At 36.0% G+C, this 23265-nt stretch overlaps 1 protein-coding gene across 1 annotated transcript; it reads right to left on the reverse strand.

The window, feature by feature from the left end:
- Window positions 1-12348: 12348 nt before the first annotated feature.
- Window positions 12349-13928, reverse strand: LOC135207571 (uncharacterized). Its single transcript, XM_064239408.1, has 2 exons — window positions 13774-13928; window positions 12349-13301 (listed from the first exon to the last, which is right to left on the reverse strand). The coding sequence occupies exons 1-2, from the start codon at window positions 13783-13785 to the stop codon at window positions 12714-12716; spliced, it is 600 nt and encodes a 199-aa protein (XP_064095478.1). The 5' UTR covers window positions 13786-13928; the 3' UTR covers window positions 12349-12713.
- Between the last annotated feature and the right edge of the window lie 9337 nt (window positions 13929-23265).

Below are 23265 nucleotides of genomic sequence, written 5' to 3' on the forward strand. Positions count from 1 at the left end.
TATAATTACATACTCCAGTGTTTGTGAGATTGTCCTGACATATATACTATGTACTTGTCAAAACCTGCGACATAATATAATTACTTCCCTTGTAATAAAACTCTCACAAGAGACCTTCACCCAGGGAGTTGATTAAAACGATCTGAGGGACAAGGGAAAGTAAATAGATAGAGAACGCTACACAAGTGAAAAGAATAACAAATCGAGACAATGAAAAGACGTCGCGGAGACTGAGAAGATTCGGGTAATTAGGGATGGGACCGTGGCGGTTTGCCGTTGCCGGTGAAATCCAAATTGTTCCGCCTTCGGTCAGTTTAGCCCGCAGGAGCTGGGCGTTCACACAAACTGGAAAAACTATGTTCCTTATTATTCTAGCCAACACGAGAGGAAGGAAGAATGTTTGTTTTTGAAGGATGCGCTTCTCTGTGGGTTCGTTTAACAGTCGAGTGGGCTGTTAGCGTTCACATTAAAATTGTTCGATGTGGACGTTGAAACAGACACGTCGTGTTCATGCTATCATTTGCATTTCGAATAACACTGGCGAACGCAATGAACTTTAACTAGCTTCCACACTTTCTGAATAGTAACACTTTCACTAACATTCTCAGACTTACACTAACTCCTTATCCTGTATTTTCAGCTCTACCTCCAGATCTATATACTCCCTCCATTGACTGAGGGACGCATTCTTTTCAGAGGGTACTCTCCATTATATATATATATATATATATATATATATATATAGATATATATATATATATATATATATATATAGATACGTATATACACCGATGTTTCAGGCATACGTGGTCAATCACCTTTGATGAGTAGGATAAAATTGAACGTTCCCTCATCCATGAGGCGCCTAATGAACCAAAACTGAACGTTCCCTCATCCATGAGACGCCTAATCATCCCAACAAATTCGTTCCCAGAAGACGCCAAAATACACCCAAGTGAACAATGGATTCTTTTATATACGTCACTGATGGACTATTTTTCTCTATCAAGACAAGAAGCGATTCGTAAAAGAACATCTGCCATTTGAAGTGAATTACATTCATGTCCTGCCTCTTCGTTGGTTTAAGTCGCCCTTATCGTACAAATCATAAAAATAGTTTATCTTTTAAATTATGCAATCCGAAACGTTAAGAAAAAATGCATATATACTGTTGATTATCATGGTTCCTTCGCTTGCTGGTTTCTATAATGATGCAATACTAGAAATTTTACAAAATTTCTTTATTGCACATATACACATTTTGTATAACAAAAATTATCCTTAATTTAATGTGTGTATGTATAATATATAATATATATATATATATATATATATATATTATATAATATATATATATATATCATATATATATATATATATATATTTACGTTATAAAGTTAAAAATATAATTATTAGAAGCGCAAGAACTATAGGTAAGAAATTCTCCAAGGATATGAGTGCACTAATATCAATCGTCTCCCTGAAATTATAAAAATCTCGAACGAACCAATGGTTATTATCCCTTCTTTGCGCACGCAATTTCCAGGTGCAGAGCTAGATTAAAGGACAGACAGAACACAATCTCTCCCACAAGCCAATGCTTGCTTGAAGAAAATAAGAGAAAAGAAGCGAGATATCCAACGTCTAGAAAAAAAAAGGGATTCTTTTAATACAGTCTGAATTAAAATATGCCTCCACTTATCAGAATTAAAGTGCAACGAATAACATATACATGACTACACACATACATCCATGAATACACACACAGACGCGCGCACACACACACGAAACACACACACACACGCACAAGTGTATATATATATATATATATAGATATATCTATATATATACATATATATTATATATATACCACCATAATATATATATATATACATAAATGGTTGAGTATAACTTATATACAATATATGTATATAAACACACACACATGCATATATATATATATATCTATATATAGATATTATATATATAATATATTATATATACGTATATATTATATAATATAATATAATGCGTGTTCGTGTGTGTGTGTGTGGGTGTTCGAGCCTATGTATGTGATTATTTATCAAAAACAAATTTTTTTTTTTAAAAAAAAAGAGAAAAAAGTGAAATGAAGTAAAAATATTAGAAGCTTACTTCATAGCGAGATAAATAATGAATTTCCACAAGTGCTTAAATCCGGAACAAAACAATTGGACGAAGAGGAATAAGAGGGCGGTTACGAAGACCACAAAACCGCTTGAGGGCTTTCGGCAAGACCACTTTTTTATCTCTCTCCCTCTTTACCTTTTTTTTTTTTCTACCATCAATTAGATTTTTCTTTTTCCCGTATTTTTTCCACTTTTGGACGAGAAGGAAATGTTTTCGTTAGCAGCTAAGTATATGTATATCTATATCTATCTATCTATCTATCTATCTATTTATCTATCTATCTATATATATAAATATATATATTTAAAATATATATATATATATATATATGTATATAATAATATATATATATATATATATATATATATATATTATATATATATATATATATAGTATATATATATATATATATATATATATATATATATATATATATATATATATATATATATATATATATATATATATATAATATATGTATGTATATATATATATAATATATATATATATATATATATATATATATATATATATATATATATATATATATATATAGAGAGAGAGAGAGAGAGAGAGAGAGAGAGAAAGAGAGATTATATATATGGATTAAACTACATCAAGCCTCTGTGGGTATTCGTCTACCTGGTATTTAATCGACAATGGCAATTACACCAAAAACTATCCCTTAAGAACAGAAATACCTTAACTCAATATCTTTACAGAACAGAAGTGTATAAGATTTATATATATGCACACAAAGCACAGCACACACAACACACACACACACACACACACACCACACACAACACACCACACCACACACACCAAACAAAAGTACACACACACGACACACACAAGCACACACACACAAACCACACACCACACCACACACACATATATATATATATATATATATATATATAATATGAATATACATGCATGTGCATTGTGTGTGCTTATGTGAATTAACAAATGTGAGATTCAATCACATTTGTATACTTCACTGAATAGCTGGACTTGTGAATCATACATGAAAGGATGGGTGTGGAGAAGTCTACTGACATATTTAACTGCATCTGGCAATTTGGGTTATAGTATATACAATATAAAATGGAAATGTGTCATAACTGACAGCGCAGACTCTTCACTGAAAACGAAATCTCAAGTAGCAAATCTTCATGATGCTTTTATTGCAGAATACAAGGATAGGTTTTCTTTATAGGCCTCTCTATAATTAGGCCTTCGATTGTTTATCACTTATATTCGGCTTACTTAGCAAAAAATGCGCCTCAAGTTCAACGGGCGAAAAAAGATGAACTGAAGGTAACGGATATCGCGACAATTTACGTATGACGCAATTACGGTTCCATTACTCTTAACTTCGTATTTCTAAACTGAAAACACCAGTCTACTGCAATTCTAAAAGAAGCAAGTACAAAAAAACAAATTTAGAGTTCATCATTTTGCCCGAGTTAGCACATTATTTATGTCCTTGATCCTCTGGAAACCAACAGACAAACAAGCAAGTCTTCCTCTGCATGAGACATCAGTGTTTGTTCGTTCATTCTTTCAGGATTGATCATCCCCACTAAATGATCCCAGACTTATGTTACATGATCTTACTGAACTTCGTTCGACCAATTATGCGCGTCTTTGTTCATTCGGTGGGTGTCTTGTTTCTTCATTTACTTATCTTAGGATTTTGTCTGGATGGGAGGGTGGAGAGGGAGGGGATTACTTTCCATCCGCTCCCTAAAGCCCATTCTTATATACATTTTCAACTTTAACTTCAATTGGACCTAGTTTTATTGGGATTTTAGAACAGTGACTTAGCGGTTTAAATAAAAAAAATTTCATGCCAGAATCAGTAATAGTAACATTGGAAATGCTCTTCCTTGGTCTAATTTTTTCTTTCGCTTCTTTATTTGTCTATGGAATGAGGATCATTAGTATAATTATCTGGTAAACCTTCATTCTTATCACTTCCTTTTTTGGTATGAACCTCTTGAAGCTTACCGCCAGGTATGTGTCCAACAAAACGAGCGGTCAGTTAAGTGTTAAAAATGTTTCCTCATATTATTATTATTATTATTATTATTATTATTATTATTATTATTATTATTATTATTATATTATATTAGAGTACTAGAAACGAGAAACGGGACTAGGCTGAGAACAAGATTACAGTAATAAAGATAACCTAATTTATAAGATAAGAAGTCCCAAATTCAGAGACGTTAGGCAATATCCCATAAAAGGTGCCTTCATTTGCATGCTTAAGTAGAGGCTAGTGGTACGAAAGTTTGGGCATGGGCTAGATGACGGCAAGTCTAAACGTGGAGTTTACAATATATACAAGTATACTGCATTTCATATAGATTATTATTACTTAAAAATAGTGAATATTCTTGTGGAACAAGGAAAATGGCGACCTAATTTGCATAGCGAAGCTTTCAAGCAAAAGGGGAAAAGGGGAAGAGAAAAGAAAGTGCTAAGTAAAAGAAAACAATGAAACGTTAAAAGCGTACCTATATGTAAAAAAAAAAGAAAAGAAAACAGGTGCGCTTCAGAATAGTACCGCTGCCTCTTCAAACTTTTAAGCAATAACATCGGAATCAATCAATTTGACAGGAAGACCATCCTACAGCTCTGAAATGAAGGGTATGGAGAACTGGGCAGTAAAATAATAGGGCTCATCAGCAGTATGAAGATGCAGATGCTTTGAAACCCAGCATCATAGTTCAGTATCCCTTACCTGCAACAACAATTTAAAGACTGCTCCAGGTGTTGCTTATAATTTTCGTCTTATTTCAAGTTCGCTGTGAAATCATAAGCTTGCATGAGTTGGGAGGAAGTATTACATACAAATATGGACATCTGTGAGCATCTATTTTCCTAACTAACTCTAAAACCTTGAACGTTCTCGCCCCCACCATCCCCACCCCTCGTGTGTTTATTCTCTTGGGTTACACAATAGCTAATAGTGAGCAAAATAAAATTTGAACACTGTATTACACGAAGCCGGGCAACTAAAAGATAATTATCTCTTGAAATCATATTTAGAAATAAATATGGTCTAATTAACTGTGGCTTAAAAGATTAAGATTTTCAGACAAAGAATCGTGCAGAAATGGGCTAAACTCATGAAGAAGGTTTCTTAAATGTTAAGGTTTTTGCTACGAAACAGATCTTGGGCTCTGGAGAGACAGGGACGAGTTTAAACTACCCAGCCGCAAGCCCCAGCTTCGAAGAGATTGTCAGATCGTTTTCACTTCAACTACCCTAGGAAGCTCTTTTGTGACAAAGGAGATAAATGTTTGTTTTGCTTACAGACAATTTGTTCATCAATTTTTTTTCTTAAAACGGTAAAAAAAAAAATGGGCTGACTGCTATGTACTTAAAATTCATACCAACACACGAAGGCACACAGCCACACATTTAAACTCAAAATAAAACATAAACCGTGATACTAATGCAAGGAAAAATACATTCCAGTTATTTGTAAGTGCAAAATGTCGTCATGCGGTAGAGGACTGTCCCGTTAGCAGAAGAAGTTGCTAGAAGGCCAACTTCCGCAGGTCCGCAATTGCAAGAACAATTTATACTTCCAATAGAACGCCTGGAACTGGTTAAAACTGAATTACTTGCAACCAATATACTTTCAGACGTTAATACGACAAATCAGGATAACTGTTTTTTCACTTGATAATTTTAATATTGTAAGGAGGAAGAAGAAGAAGAAGAAGAAGAAGAAGAAGAAGAGAGAGAGAGAGAGAGAGAGAGAGAGAGAGGGAGGAGAGAGAGAGAGAGAGAGAGAGAGAACTGTATTTCACTTGATAATTTTAATATTGTGAAGAAGAAGGAAGGGAAGAAGAAGAAAAGGAAAAAAAACAAGAGAGAGAGAGAGGCGAGAGAGAGGAGAGAGAAGAGAGAGAGAGAGAGAGAGAGAACTGTATTTCACTTGATAATTTTAATACTGTAAGGAAGAAGAAGAAGAAGAGGAAGAAGAAGAAGAAGAAGAAAAAAAAACAACAACAAGAAAAAGAAGAAGAAGAAGGAGAGAGAGAGAGAGAGAGAGAGAGAGAGAGAGAGAGAGAGAAAACTGTATTTCACTTGATAATTTTAATATTATCAGAAAGAAGAAGAAGAAGAAGAAGAAGAAAGAAGAAGAGAGAAGAGAGAGAGAGAGAGAGAGAGAGAGAGAGAGAGAGAGAGTAATTAGCATAAACTCAATAGGGCAGCATCTAGTCCGGCAACTGGTGTCGTTTTGGTATCTCCTTCGTAAATTCTTTGTAAATTCAAACACAGAGATAAACAGGCTTCAGAAGCCTGACACAGAGTCTAATGATAACGGTTAAAAAGATATGGTTATCAGCCCTAGGAAGCAAGCAAGAAGTAGATGGTGTTCTTCAAAGGATAATATTATATCGTATTTGTGTTCTGAAATGAGATTTTTATGTTTATCTCATGGACCTACTGAAAGGGATTTTCAAATTACCTAATAAGTAAGATGGACTGCATGACCGTTACAAAAAACAATGGTCAATATCTGTATATTAATAGGGTAGTTATAGTAAATAAAAACTTCGGGCTATTCAGACAGCCATTAAAATAAGAAAACAATCAGTAGCAAAGATCAAAGTCCGCAAAAGCTAGCAGTTTTCATTTAATTATTAGTTCTAATTTTTCAGTCCTAACTAAATAGTATTACTGCAAAGGAACATACACAAGAAACAATTATATATTTACACAAGTGTTAGGTTATATTTATGTTAGATGTGTGTGTGTGCGTGTGTGTAAAAGAGACCAGTGGGCACCAGAGCAGCGATACAAAACTGAAAAATACAAACGATAACCTTCAGTTACTCTGCCTCTTGACAGCTGAGACATAATTCGAAGTACCGTCCTATCTTAAGCAGAAGGTGAGAATCATGAACTACTGGCCCATCATGAGGGAAAGATTTTATCTTATGATCTGATAATTCTATTTCTCTTGATTCCACGATTCCTAACAAGTGCGGACGTTATTGTTCAATATATAACTAATGTTAGCCTCCTTTAGTGCATGCGTCACTCGCTATCCAAGGGTTCTCACCCGAATCTGCCGCTGGCCGCAAAGGCCAAAGTTAGAACCAAACAGATCCCGCCCACGCTGACATAACCACTTCTTGTTCCCTTGGATACTTTGGGATCCAAATCCTGAGCGATATTCTGACGTATTCCTTCATCTAGTTTATTGTAACCTTTACAATTATCTTCTGTCGGAACAGAGACCCAATCATTTGCAGCTCAGGGCGGCTACGATCCGACAAATGGAGAGGTTTTTTCACGTAAAAAGATGATAGACAGTTCCGAAGGGGAAGGAAGACTTTCATCCGGTTCAAATGTCTTGAATCGTACGAAGAATTCTGGTTTCGGGATTTATGCTATATGACGATCCAGTCGAGCAACTTCGTAGTTTTATTGCACCACAAAAAGCATGACTCTCGCTTCTAAGACGTAATTAATAGTGCACACTTTATTAAAAGCAATGTACATGAAAACCAATCATTACTTAATATACAAGGAATTAATCATTTCCAGTTTTAGATTCTTTAGCAGATCCCACTTTCCAAAAACAAACCCAACGGTAATCTATCTCATTTATCTCTGCTGAAACACAGCCATGTAAAGAGAGGACGACTATGGTTTCTCCTTACAGGGGAGATAAAGGAATAATTCCTTTATATAGATTAAGTGAGGACAGAGTCCAAACTCAAAATGCCCAAAGCAACTGAGGCAACCTAGGCTATCATTGCATTATCAATCTTATCAATACACGAGACCAACGATTTAGATAAGGAAGTACAAAGGAAGGTACAAGCATTCTGAATATGATAATATTGGATATGTGCACAGAAAATCTTTTAGGTGTTAAGTCTTAATCAATAACTTTGTAAGCCATAATATGGTACTGATTTTGTACTTTATAGTCCCATCATGCCCCTACTGTGTAGATTAGTTATAATTACGAAAACTACACCTGAATTGGACTTGTACTTATCAAGAGAATGACCCCAGTTTGTCTTGGTCATTATATGTTATTGAAATTTATCGATTATATATATATATATATATATAGATATATATATATATATATATATATATATATATATATATATAATTTTCTGAACTATCTTATGTAATAGTATTATATATGCATAAAGCTAACATATAGTCAATTAATGTACAGCACCAAGAGGGGTCCTTAATTATTAAACACATAATCCATTTTTGGGGCAAAGTTTCTCAGGTGCATTTTCTATATTTCTTGATTTTATCACTGGCTTTGTTTCGGCAAAGTGATAAACTTTGCTGAAACAGAAAGTCAATGAGAAAATCACTTTAAAAATAATTAATATTTGACGCTTTGCCAAAAGACAATATATACAATAATTACAATACTGTTTTTGTGTACTATGAAGGTCTCTCACAGCTTATCACAATAAGCTTTCATCCTACTTATCTTATATTCCTGTTTGTGCGTGTGTGAGTGTGTGCGTGTGTGTGTGTGTTTGAATGAATAGATGTATGATCGCCTTCAATGCAATGTAAAAAAAGAAAAAGGATGACTAATAGACTAATGAGCATTTTCCTTGTTTCTTAAATAAAAAAAAAACTCAAATGAAGATGCGGACATAGTTGTCAAGCACATAAAAACTATCTAAGGAAAGAATTTGAAAAAATATGGAAAATTAAAATATGTAAAAATGACATAAACACCAAAGGTAAAACATAAATCGCTAAAAACAACTTTATGAAAAAAAAAAAACTTAAAAACAATAGCAAATAGCAATATCCAGCTAAGGAGATCCACCTATCAGCAACGGGTAAAAAAAGCGAGTAACCTTGGAAACGACAATAGCTAAAAAGAAGAATGCTAAATATACGGTTTAAGCTGTATGCTGGGCTTAAATACTCGCCGTTTATTCGAGAGAGAGAGAGAGAGAGAGAGAGAGAGAGAGAGAGAGAGAGAGAGAGAGAGAGAGAGTCATGTTATTCAAATTTAAATTGACTGTTACCACAGTATTAGTACGCGGTACTGCATTAACAGGAGGTGTCAATGGCTTTGGGTACCAATACACTCTATCCCAGGGGTTCCTAACCTTTTGATGACCCCAGACCCCTAATAAATTGCCCAATATGGTTCCATACCCCCTTTACTTACGTCCATTTAAGTCCTATTTGTTGACAATATAACTTAATAAACCATTTTAATACATACTTTAGGTATGAATAGCTAGGAATAGAGCATACAAGGAAATCAAAAGCATTTTAGTTTTATATAGTTATTTATTTACAAAAAATAGCCATGACTACACTGGCACATTAAAATCAATTATAGACAAATATCCAGAGACCAAGTCCCACGCCCCCAGCATGTGGTTCTCATACCCCGAAAGGGGTAGGGATATCCCCTGTTAAGAGCCCCTGCTCTATCCCAAGGCCGAGATCATCCTACTGAAGGGTTCGAATAACTTGGTTGAGAGGAATGTCTCATAAATGGCGGATTACCATACCGGTAATCTCACATACCAGGGGATGAAATGAATTAAGGACTGTACTGCCGTGGCAGTAAGAAGTTCTTACCCTGTGAAAAGTGACAACGGCTAGGAATAAAAATGCCCTGTTTACCAGAGCAGAGGAGCACCTAGTAAAGAGTTGAGTACCCTCTAAGTAGAAGGAAAAGCCTCTTCTTCTGAAGCCAAAGGCAAACACCTTTTTACCCCTGGGTAATTCTGGAAGATAATAATCATAGCACTCTAGCAGCTCATTATGGAACGGATTTCACCAAATGGCTAGGGGCACACAGTCTCCACCAACCAGGCCTAATTTTATTCAAATAAGTCAGATAAAAATGAAATATTAATCTTTGGGTTTTAAAAGTAGAGTTAGGTTGCTGATCTGTTTATAAAGGTGTATGTTTATGCAATTAGCAACACAAAGGAAGGGTTCTTCTTGTGCGATTCTAACAAACAGTGGGGACTGTTTGGAAGCAAGTAAAAATTGCAGAGCAAGTTAAGAAACAGCGTTGCAGGATTGAAGGGCTCTGGGTACAATGGAGGAATACCTTCCTTTACCCACAAACACGCCCAGCCCTTTTTGACTCACATTCAAATTTTACATACTATTCATCCACAACTTAAACCTCCATGTCTTTAACCTCAATCAACAGTTTATCCCTTTTCTTATCGTACAGTCATCTCATCTCCTTCTCATATGAGTCACCTGACTAAATTGCATTTACAGTCACAATCCTTCCCTTCCTCTCCAAATAACAGCTAATTAAACTCCTACTTAAAACAAATACTGATCAGAAAATAAAACAAATATTGATCAGAAAATATACATCCTATCGTACTCTTCTCACCGATACATTTATCCCTTTTGCTCTTCAGTCTACTCAGTGCATCTAATCTAGCAAAATCTTTACTCCTCGCCATTTTCTCTTTTAAGTATACTCGTACATATACATGGGTTAACCCGCACGTAAGGGTAAGAGGGGCACGTTCCCACCCTGAAATCCTTGAATTTATATATATATATACATATATAATATATATATATATAGATATATCTAATTATATACTATATAGATAATATATAATATTATATATAGATATATATGTGTGGTGTGTTGTGTATATATATATAATATATACTATATATATATATATATCTATATTATATTATGGTATTTTATCATAATTTGCTTTATTCTTAAAAAAAATGCAGGGGCTGATACTGATTTTGGAATTAACCTGCTAGTTCAAAGGGTCAAAAGTTTCATGCATGTATTGAGATTTGCACCCACCCACCCCCAGCTTTGGAAAATATGCTGCGGGCGCCTATATACATATAAATTCTTCATAGTAAACCACGTATTTCCAATAATCAATTATTTTCCATGTACATTACCTGAAGACTTCCCATTTTCTTTTGCTCTGGGAACTCCACACTTACCAACAACGCCATTTCTTTCCTGTCACCTACCTTTACATTCATATCACCTGGTACAACCACTCTTTCATGTTCTCCACCAGAAATTCACAGATTTAGAATGTACACATGCTTGGTTAAATAAATCTAATGCATATCCATTATATCGATGCCTGTACATACTTCATGATGATAAGGTAGAAGCTTTTATTTGTCATTCGAGCCTTGGATAGCCGCCAGATCACTTTTTCCCATATTTACTCGAGGTAAATCAGTTCTTTTCTATTTTTTGTTTTGTTTTTTGTTTTGTATGGTGTTTTTACGTTGCATGGACCCAGTGGTTATTCAGCAACGGGACCAACGGCTTTACATGACTTCCAAACCACGTCGAGATTGAACTTCCATCACCAGAAATACACATCTCTAACACCTCAATGGAATGCCCGAGAATCGAACTCGCGGCCACCGAGGTGGCAGGTCAAGACCATACAGATCACGCCACTGAGGCGCTCAGTACTTATCTATTGCCAAGCTTTGGAATTTTCTTCCCGGCTCTCTTTTCCAGACCTTTAAAATCTTTTATGCTTTTAAGAAGCAGAAAGGTTTATCGCTTCCTTCGTGGTAAGACTAGCCCTCCATCTCCCGTTTTTTTTTTTATTCTTTTATTTTTATTTATTTATTTATTTTTTTTAGTGGTTGGGGCGGGGTCCGGGAGAGAGGGAGAGACTGAGCCATAATATGTCCCCCGTTTACCTAGTGTTTGGACTTCAGGCCAACAGACGTAAGAAGCAATATAACTTTTTAATTGACGTATTTGAGTAGTCAAATCAAGTCATTTAATAATCTGACTGTACCTAAGACATATACTCGATACAACCAGACCATAATGTTATATAATATAACACATTCATGATTTGTATTTAGCTTTGAATGAAAATCTGGTCTTTATCAAAGTGGCTTGTAACAATTTACTACTTTAAATATGGCATAATTCAAGTGTTTCAGCACTAAATAAACTACCCTCACTGTTTCTTTCGAAACGTATTTACGAAATAGTACCTTAATCCATTCAAGGGTATGTAGTGCATATAAACTTAGCATTATCAGTCCGACTGTTTTGCCCATATGAATATAGTATTTATATGCTCAAGAAATAATAAGACTTAATAAAGATTGTTCTAGGGATCTGAACACTCCAGAGCGCAATAAGAACTTTTATTGCAAAGCAACAGAATCAAGACAGTATATATGACAAAATATCTCTCTTCTTAAAGTAGGCTATGAAAGAAGAAGCGGTGTAAAGTGACTAAGAGGCCTCGTCGACGAATGGAGATGATTAATTAAGACTACTGTAATTGGTGCATCTAACAATCAGTCAAACGCACCATCAGAGCATTGCCGAAGGAATATAGAATGCTGGAAATGTTCTCCATCAGAGGCCAAGAAGCGGCAAGAAAACGTCATACACATCTCTAAGAGATCAGGAAAAGGGAAGCTTAAGAGAGGAACTACTGTATTGGAGATGGTATAAAAGGACACCCAACGTTACGAGAAACGTTCGTGTTTCAAGGGTAGAAGTTTGGGTTTGGGTAGAAATTAGGGTTGAAACGAGAATTGTATTCGTGATGGAAGTTAGGATTGAAGTTAGGGGGGAAATTAGGGTTGAAGTTGCCTCCTGAAGTGGCAGGGAACCTGGTGCGGCTTTCAGCAACGGCAGCGTCTGGGGACGCGGTGTCGATGACGTCGGGGAAGTTCCCGCTGAAGCGCTGCTGGTGGTTCAACCACTGCTGCTGCTGCTGCTGCTGCTGGTGGAAAGCGAAGTCAGTCCTCCTCGTGAAATCCACGAGTTCCTCGAAGGAGGCTGTGTATGGTGAGGATCCTGTCCTTCCTTGTACGGAGGGTCCTAAATTAGAGCGAGAGAAGTAGTCGAAGCCCCAGGGGTAACCGTACCCGAAGCTGTAAGGGTAGTTGGGGTAGTAATAGTACCACCTCTTGCGTCGGGCTGCTTCTTCTTCCTCGGCTGGAGATTCCTCGGAGGGCTTAGGGTCAGCCACGGCCTCGCTCTGGGCAGGGGCGGGGTTGGCAACGGGAGACGCCTCACCTTCTGGGCGGGCAACAACGACCACTCCCAAGCACAGCGCCACGCACAACACCTGCGGGGAAGTAATCAACTCAGCAACACCACAAACAATGTTATTGTCGTCTTATAAATCTAAAAAAAAATAAAAAATACTTTGCAATATTTTCCATTTTGCCGCTCTCAAGGTTGCTTCGTGAGGGACATAACAATATTCGTCTCTAATCATCAGTCCTGTTCAGTGTTTACAAAACATCTTTATAACAATACCAATACAAATTCTTGATAAACAAACCTTTACCCAAAAGCACACATATCTTAAAACACAGATGTACATAAGAATCCTGGGACTTTTGTAACTTATTAGAAGCAACGATTATAAATGCACAGAGCTTGCATCAAGAGCATTCAATAGACACAACAGGAAAATTACAAAATATCCAACAGGAAAAACGAGATGTCAGAATATGAAAAGGACGCCGAAACCCTCAGCATCCAAGGACCAGATGAAATCCTGGACGCTGGTGGCCTCCTCAGCCTCAACTCACCGTGAGCTTCATGATCGTGATGTTTAGTTGGTTGGACCTGGAAGAAATGCGAACTGTGATGTGGTTCGAAAGTCTGCGCGTATATGTAGCAGCCTCGGCCTTGCAAAAAGTGCCGGCGTCACATGGCCTCTTTTTGGGGGTACGGAGCTTGACCTTCAATCATCTGGAGCTATGGTAGGGTGAGATAATCTTGAAGAACCGTAAGGTGAAGGGAAAATACCAAAAGGTTATTTCGTGAGTGCAGTCCCATATAATAAATTGCAGCTTTTTAATAACAGTGAATTTAACATCACACGCGAAAATTATCCTACAAACAAGCAGTTGCCAGGTAGATGTGGAGCAGACGCTAGGGCTGAGGGAGAGGTCTAATGTGACGTCACAAAGAGGAAGAAAAGGGGGTTAATCAATGTAGATCGAAGGAAACGTATTTTGTTCAGTATTTTGGCAGTATCTAAGAGCAGGTTCTTTTTTTCTGATGAATACCTGCTCCATGACTTGATGTGTTCGAATGTAATCAATTTTATAAGCAGTTTACAGAAATTATATTTTTTCCCATATCGATTTCTATGGTACAAAATCTTCAAGTAGCGAGAAATATTTTCATTAAGTACAGTCAATTTCAAACACAGTCTTCAGTTTAGAGTGAAATTTCAAGAGTGCAATTATCAAAATTATATATATATATATATATATATATATATATATATATATATATTATAATATATATATGATATATATAGGGTGGGCCAAAAGTAGCCTCAGTACTCATGAGCTGTTTCTCATTCAAAGTACTCTTCAATAGAAAATTAATACTGTGCCATTAATACATGCTACTTACTTTTTATCCATTTTTATGTCACTCATTCTTAAATATGCACTTATTCATAGTCTGAAAAATTTTATGCGTTTAATAAATTATTTTTATTCTGTTTTAACTGTGAGGCTACTTTTGGCCCACCCTGTTTTATTTATATATATAATATATATATATATTATATATATATATATATATATATATATATATATATATACACACATACATATATATATATGCATATATATATTCACACACGCATATGCACACACACACACACACACACACGCACATGCACACGCATATAACACACACACACACACACACATATACATACATATATATATATATATATATATATATATACATAATATATATATAGACATCACACATATATATATATATATATATATATATATATATATATATATATATATATATATTTACACCCAGAGAGAGATAGAGAGAGAGAGAGAAGAAGAGGAGAGTAGAGAGAGAGAGAGAGATTGAATGAGGAGTATCAGGATGTTTTTTTTTTGCCAGTATGTCTACTCCCATTAGGGGGGTCAGCTCTGTGTAAGCCCTCCCCATCAAATATTTAATTGTTTATATATATATATATATATATATATATATATATATATATATATATACATATCACTATATATACTATATATCATATATATATATATATATATAATATATATATATATATATCACGTGTGTGTATGTTTGTATGTGTAGGCTTATGGTTTTGTAACGATAGAGGTTTTTCCAGTAATTCTAAAACTAAAGAAATATTTCTTTCTATTATATCGTCCTCATCTAGCCCACCAGTTTTCGTATATAGGCTCAAACAGGAACCTGAGCGAAAGAAACCGAAAAATTTTCGGACTGTTCAAATGCTGTTGTCTCAAAAATTAAAAAAATATTTGCAAGGCAATGATTACTAGATGTTTACAACAGAGAGAGAGAGAGAGAGAGAGAGAGAGAGAGAGAGAGAGAGAGAGAGAGAGAGAGAGAGAGAGAGACTTGTCCTGTTGCTGGTCTGGCTGAGCCTCAAGGTCAAAATTCTTTTACAATTCAAATTCTAGTACATAAATCAGCTAAAGAACAACCCACTTGAAATGCAGGGTGCTGGAAGAAAACATCTAATTTATTTGACCAAATTCTGGGTCTTTATTGTTCAGGAGAGCAAGAAGGCGTATGTGGAGCGCTAAAAATCTTTGATTAGGATCCCAGTTGATATATCTGCTGCCGTGGTCAGAGTAGACCAGAGCACTCAAAACGCGGTTCCTTAATGACCTTGAATATCAAGATGTAAGTTTTTTGTGGGCGATTTTTGAATGTCAGAGGGCTATTGAAGGGGGTCCTAAGGACCTTGGGTTTCCTCCTTGAAGGGTCAACACTCGAAATGAGAGAGAGAAAAAGACAATGGATCTGCGCATTGTCCCCAAGTCAAATTCATGCGAGGATAACAAGTAATTCACTTTATATTTTGGCCTAACTCACAGTAATATCACATTATAATGTTAAGAGTTTTCAGTGCTGAATATCGAACTTTTATTCTTCATGGTAGTGCCCAGTGGCAGTTTTTATCGCTTTCTGTGGGTACTACAACTTGCATTATTCAGTCAGAATGCACAGAATGGACACTTCTTATGATATTCCGGGTCTTGGTGATAAGAAAAAAAAAAGGTTCCTCTCTGCGCAGCAGATCTGGAAAACTCGTTATTTAAAATTCACGTTGCCATTTCACTTATCAATATCGGTACAACTAGGCAATCAAATGTTCACTAGCATACATACAAATAAATAAATAATAATTAATAATATATATAATATATATAGTACATATATATATATATATATATATATATATAATATATATATATATATATATAAACAAAAAAGCATTATAAAGGCCTTTGATAATGAAAACTTTGTCCATTCGACTCTGAGCTATTCTTTTGGGATGAGGTTGCTACACCCATGATCTTTTCCATTGTGGATGCAACCCGTTAAGTACATAATTCGTTACTAAGGAGAACAAAGCACACAAGATTCTTCAGGAGGTGGGTCCAAGACGGTTCCAATTTTTGGAACTGGACTCCAGTCTCGTTTCTTCAAACAATTTGCTTGTTACATATATTTTTCGCCATCTATCAACCATCTAAAAACACCATGATCCATTCCTTTGCGTACACATAATTTGTATATATTTTTATTTTTATTTTCTTCATCTCTGCAGTTTCCACCGCTTCAGTTTTTCTAGCATCACATATTCTATGCATACAGGTCATCTGAACTGCTTCAATCTTTATTGATATTTTTCCACACTTCACTTCTATAAAGGACAGTTGGCTTTCAGTATTCTTCACAAATTCTCACCTTGATTTCCACAGAATTTCTCTCCCACCCTACTAACGTCAAATATAATTTCTATAAAAGTTATAGAAATCGCCTATTTCTATTCTGCTACCATCCATTTTGACCACACTGCCCCATATTTCCGTCATCATTGGAAATCAAATTACGCTCCACTTTCTTCTCAAAAACCTTGCAAAATCTTTACCAAGTTTTTCTAGTTGCTATTCGCTATTCCTATACACTGTATCATCTACAAACGTCAGTCATTGCACATTCCTCTCATAACTCTCGCCTTATCCCACAGTTTTCCACGTCTAATTTATTTTCACGAACTTTTCACATTCCTCTTTTCATAAAATATTGAGCAGCACTGCAGGCATCATATCCGTCTCAGACACACTTTTACACCAAACCAGTCATTCCCCTAGAAATTTTTTCTACCTCATCAAACCTGTTTTTTTTTTTTTTTTTTAGTTAATAAGGCTAGCACTGACCTTATTTCGTTAAAACAGCGTTGGTTTCCATCTCACCTAAGGTGAATTTTAAAATAATTTTCATTTTTTCGTAATCACGATTACAGAAGGAAGTGCTTTCTCCTAATTCAACAGATTCAGGGCACGTAAGGGATGAAATAAAATCTTATCCTTTGGGGATGCGCAGTAAGCAATCGTTGGCGTCATTTTCTAATACCAATGAGCCAAAGACCCATCTATGAAGTAGAGCCTCTCCAAATATAAAATGAAACCAGGAAGTGGAGAGGTCATTTACCTCTCAACTTCCCGATTTCATGACATATTTGGCGAGTCAAAGTTCTTCTCTCTCTCCTCTCTCTCTCTCTCATTCCATGGCAGCGACCACGACAGTCGGCTGAAACCTTACACCTAAATCACTACAGAGGTCAACAAAAGCGAACTGGATTTTAAGGAAGACGCCCCTCCGTCCCTTCTCTGATTCGACGATCGGGCATGGATTGTCCAGTGGTGAATCGCGCGCGCTGCTATCGAGCTACGATGTCACTGAGAGAGAGAGAGAGAGAGAGAGAGAGAGAGAGAGAGAGAGAGAGAGATGTACTTTGATTTGTGCCGACTGGACTGTTTGTTCTGTCCAAAGATTTACCTAATATGATGTCATTACAAGGTAAAGCTCCGTAGACAACATAAAGAGAGAGAGAGCGTCTGTCGAAAGGTCATACATATTCTGACGAAAGTATCTAACATCCTGGACGATGCAGTGACAAGATACTGAACCCTTTGTGTACTACGCCCTTTTGTAAACATGAGCAACAATCACGCTTAGAAGCTACAGAGACCATTTTGTTATAGTGCATCACAGAAAGACTTATTATTCATATATTCTTATATATTTCCGATCAAAAATAAGCTCTGTATAGAGCCGCATATGTGCAATCCACAAGACAGATAACTGCGTCACTATAAGCAACCTTTTAAAACGTTATTCAACGAAACTCATTACAGTGTAAGGATATACTTCCACTGAGTTTCCCAATTTCACAACAAAATTCAAGTGATAATAAAATAGTTTACAAAATATAATGAACATAAAAATGCGACCTGTCAAGTCAAGGTCAAGATGTTCCACGGAGAAGATTATTCCTAGGACGAGATGCGGCAACTACAGTTGCATCGTCACTGCATTAAAAACGCCGCTTAACCACAGTCCTAGTTTTTCCAAGTGCCGTCATTACCAAAGAAGGAACCAAAAATACAAAAACAGCTGTACTAGAAAGGAACAAAAGCAGTTCTACCAGGAAAGAACTAGTGCATTTTTTTTATTGCCAAGAAACTATAGTTCACCGAGAACTGTAACAATGGGTTCTTCACTGTTTCAAAATAATCCAGTCACGTACGGAAAGAATTGTCCTTCCGCAAACAATTCTATTCAATAAATAGATATCATCGTGTGGTTATTCCACAATCACAGAACGAAGATTCTACTTCATTAGCATTATTTTGAGTACATAAAGGAAAAATAATTAAACAGGAAGGTTAACTTTTTTTAGCTTTATATTCGATCCGTGTCTTCATTAATAAGAGCAAAGGATACAATTCAAATTCAGCTTTGAGCTAAATATTCGTTGTTGATCTTTTCTCGGTTTCCGATTGTTGCTTTCAGACATCGAAGATGATGACAGTGGGCACTGCAGGTGAGTCTGGTATTGTTCAGGATCAAGATCATAACTAATAGCAAATTAAAATCAAATTACAATGCCAAACAACAACAACATTTCTTCCATATTTCAACAATTATGGAAAAGACAGAAGTAATCAGACAAATTGCCCTTTTGCAAACAAAAACAGTTCCGGATTAATTCTTAAGAGCACGATGCACTACTTATAAACTACGCATGAAGAGAATTTGGGGCGTTTTAAGAAAAACTTGCCAAAAAATTTAAAACTAAAATGCTATCTGGTACCTCAAGGGGTCACCTTGACACTCTATGTATTTCAAAGTAAAATTATACAGTTGTGAATTTGGATAATCTGGTCTGCATGCAATTTGCATGGAAATGATTTTGATTTCAAAGCAGTCGTTTTTCAAGTTTTTTTTTTTTTTTTTTTTTTTTTTTCAATGTCCTATCTTTTCTATGCATTCTTGAGGATTATAGATCAGAATGAAAAGATTCTTGCCACGAATAGTTTCAAAAATTACATTCTCTATTTTCAACAATTATAATCTCACATGATTTTTAACATAAATGAACATAAGTAAACAGACTAACGCGAATTCGCCAATGTGGAAAAAAAGGCCATCTCGTTAACCACTGTCCGTATTTTATTTTTGGCTTCTGTAAAAGTCAAGACCATCCGGAACTCGAAATATTTATGGAGGAAAAAAATTATTTTAAAAAAGATCTTCGTTTAAGGGGTCCAAAAAGGAGATATTATTCAATAACATAACATCCTGTTTCGGTTCATACCAAACGAATTTTATCGCAGCGTTTCCTGCACAAATAATCATTTTAATGACTTGCATTATAGCCCTACGTTATGAGAAGCAATATTTTTGGATGGGTCAGCTGTGCGCCGTAACTGTTGGCCTTCCACGGATGTCACCCATGGAGCTCAAATTTATGGTACAATTGATATCCTTTGTCCAATGAATGCTTAATCTTTGATATCTCAAAATAGGACCAGTCAAATTTTATCAATGTATCGCACAGAATTCCTCTGCTACCACAAAGCTAATTCATGTTAACTCTGACATGAGACAAAGCTATCACTCAACGCTGTTCTTTGGTCTTTGCTGGATGGTCTTTGCTGGAAACTAGTGACAGCTGATTTTCTATCATTTTTATTCACCAGTTTTCCACGCAAATTACCTTGAGGCGTACACCAGAATCTCTAAAATCATGCTGCGCAATCACAAGGATCATGGGACTGTTGAAGTCACTCTCATGTCAAGGCTTTGTCTTTTTAAAACCTTCTAAGTGACTACGAGATCAAATGGAAGTTCGATTACAACATCCTAAGGATAAGAAGATGAACAATGTTTGATAAGAGTTGACTACCTGATTTAGACTCTAAGTTATCTTAACAGCCTTCATTTCTGGCACCCATAATTTCTATTTGCCTCAAAGGCAATGTGTTGTTCATATGGCAAAATATCCCAACTCTATACTAACAAGGGCCTTTGATTCCTAAAGAAGCACATCAAGAGTAATTCTGTAAATCAAAATTCGAATCAATACAACAAATTCCTTGGAGGTGATACGTGCAAAATGCTTATTATATCTCTGCTTTTCAAATTTGAGCAATATCGCAGCCAAATGGCAAAATATTTCGCAAGACATCTGATAAAATTACAGTGCAACATTAAATATAAATATAAAAAAATAATAATAATCCATGTCTCCAAAAGATGCTTTTTGTCCGGAGAGATGTTTCCAGGGTGCGTCACGTCACCTTTTAACATTTTCATCTTTAACCACAGACGTTTTATTTGAAAATTTGAACTTTTCTGCCAATTTTAGTTTTAATTTTGTTCACTGGGATGTCTAGTCATTCCTCACATACAAAAACCGCAAGCGATGGAAACAGAAGAAACAAACGAGGACCGACATTCGAACGCCACCGAAAAGGAAAATTTTGGTTGATTGCAGTTTCGATGGAAACGAACAAAAGTAAAGCCCCAGTCCCAATTTCCGTAACTCGAGGCTCGATAAAGTTACATCAATATGAATACCATAGTTTTTGACTTATCGCATCAAATAATCATTAGGATGCAAAGTCTAAGAGGCAGTAGACCGTCTCATAATAGCTACGAATCTGGTCGGGAGGGTTGTCGTTAAGTCAGTATCAACATAAATACCGAACAGCTCCTAAATGGGATACTTTGCTTTCATAACTTATGCGAATGTTCATGTATAGTGTATAGCAACGTACTTAAAAATACACTGAAAAACGAAAAATTCTTTTCAATATATGTCGTGAGGAAGTAATGCGCATATTCAATCTCTCTCTCTCTCTCTCTCTCTCTCTCTCTCTCTCTCTCTCTTCTCTCTCTCTCTCTCTCTCTATTTTTTCAGCATTCTCCTAAAAATACACCCGGATATCCCCCCAGGGAATGACTACGCAAAAAACTAGTTTCGATTATCGCAGGACACAACAGAAGTGTTCCTGGAAGCGATGCAGTTTGACCAGATACTAACAGCTTCATTTATTCGCCGATATTACTAAAGCAAACTTTAATGGACTAGTAAGCGAATATTTGGACGTGCAATGTTGACGTGGCATAAACACCGTCTTTATACATATATATAGGACCACTTACAAGGAGCATCCCAGCTTCTGACACCCCAAGATCCCTTTTCATGCTGAAAGACACAAGCTTTACAAATAGCAGCGCAGCCGCTACCAATAGTCAGTCACAGCTTATTGTTGACAAGCTTCAAAGTACAGTGAAGGATTTGAAACGAGAAAAGAAATAAAAAGCGAACAATGAGTCCCGAGAAGACAACATAATGCAATATCACCCGCCTTCAGTCTTTTGAAACGAGACAGTAAAAATACGAATGACGGATCCGACAGTGGTTAAACTGTAGATTCAATATCTCCTTTGATCAGTCTCAGCTTCTAGCGCACTAATTAACAGACTATAAATGAACTCAACCACTGCATGCACCAATATTTAAGTCAAAACAAAACAATTTATTGTTAGCGATTTAATGTTCAACAGAACCATAAGGAATGGCCGATATTATATGGCAACCAACATGTGTCATACACGTACACTCTCTCATTATAGAATAATGTCCTCTTAAAAGAAAAAAAAAATAGACAGGAACCACCATGCCAGCTGGCCTTTCACTTCCTCAACAGTGCCAACACCTGTTTTCGCGTATAATAAACGACATTGCGTGTAAACATGTAACCGAGGTATTATTCTATACCGTGTCAATTCTTTTACGATAAGCTTATAGCTTAAGCTGTTTACAAAGGTAGATTCTCCTTTCAAATTAATGCGATGAAATCTCTCAGCAATTCATCTTTCCTTGGTTTCTGACTCTCCATTCTTCCGAAATTCTGTTTCCTTATCCTCTGGCCAAGACTAGGAATAAGAAATGTTAGTCGTCTCACTGGCCTATGCTCTTGAAAAATATATAACTAGGAGGGCCTCTTCGCACTAGGTATTACTACCTAAGATTGTTCATAATAGGGATTCTATGCATTATCCATTGGTGTTATTTCCAACGGCAACTTCACTAATTCCCATAAAGGGCATGTCAAATTCCGAGCATGTATTTCCTTCCTTTAAAGATTTTCGTCCAAGACTCCTCCTCGAATTCTCTGCTTCTATTTCTTTCGCGGGATGAAGAAAGTCGACGAGCAAATCTCAAAAACCAAAGATCGCTGCGGTGTTAGCATTGTTCGCTCGAGGCCGTGCTATGGGAATTAGAACGAAGAATGCAAACAAAGAGCTGACTCTCGTCTGGGTGAACGATTCTAAATCAGAATTGGCAACGTTCTCTGTAATTAATAAGAGGCGAGAGACAGGAAGAGAGAGAGAGAGAGAGAGAGAGAGAGAGGAGAGAGAGAGAGAGAGAGAGAGAGATTCTGTAGAATCTACTGCTATGCACAGCTATATCTCAACATCTTGTAGACACACAACTAAGTGCCATGAATGTATTTTAAGTAGGTAAGTGCCACAAGTGCACATTATAATGACACAAGTAGTTTTCATAATTTAACTGAATATCTGTGGGATACCGATGGGAGGAACGAAAGTAAGTGAAAACAATACTGAATATAAAAAGAATAAATTTAAATTGGCGGAAGTCATTTAATAAG

Source organism: Macrobrachium nipponense, chromosome 32 (assembly GCF_015104395.2).
Source record: "Macrobrachium nipponense isolate FS-2020 chromosome 32, ASM1510439v2, whole genome shotgun sequence".
Lineage (NCBI taxonomy): Eukaryota > Metazoa > Arthropoda > Malacostraca > Decapoda > Palaemonidae > Macrobrachium > Macrobrachium nipponense.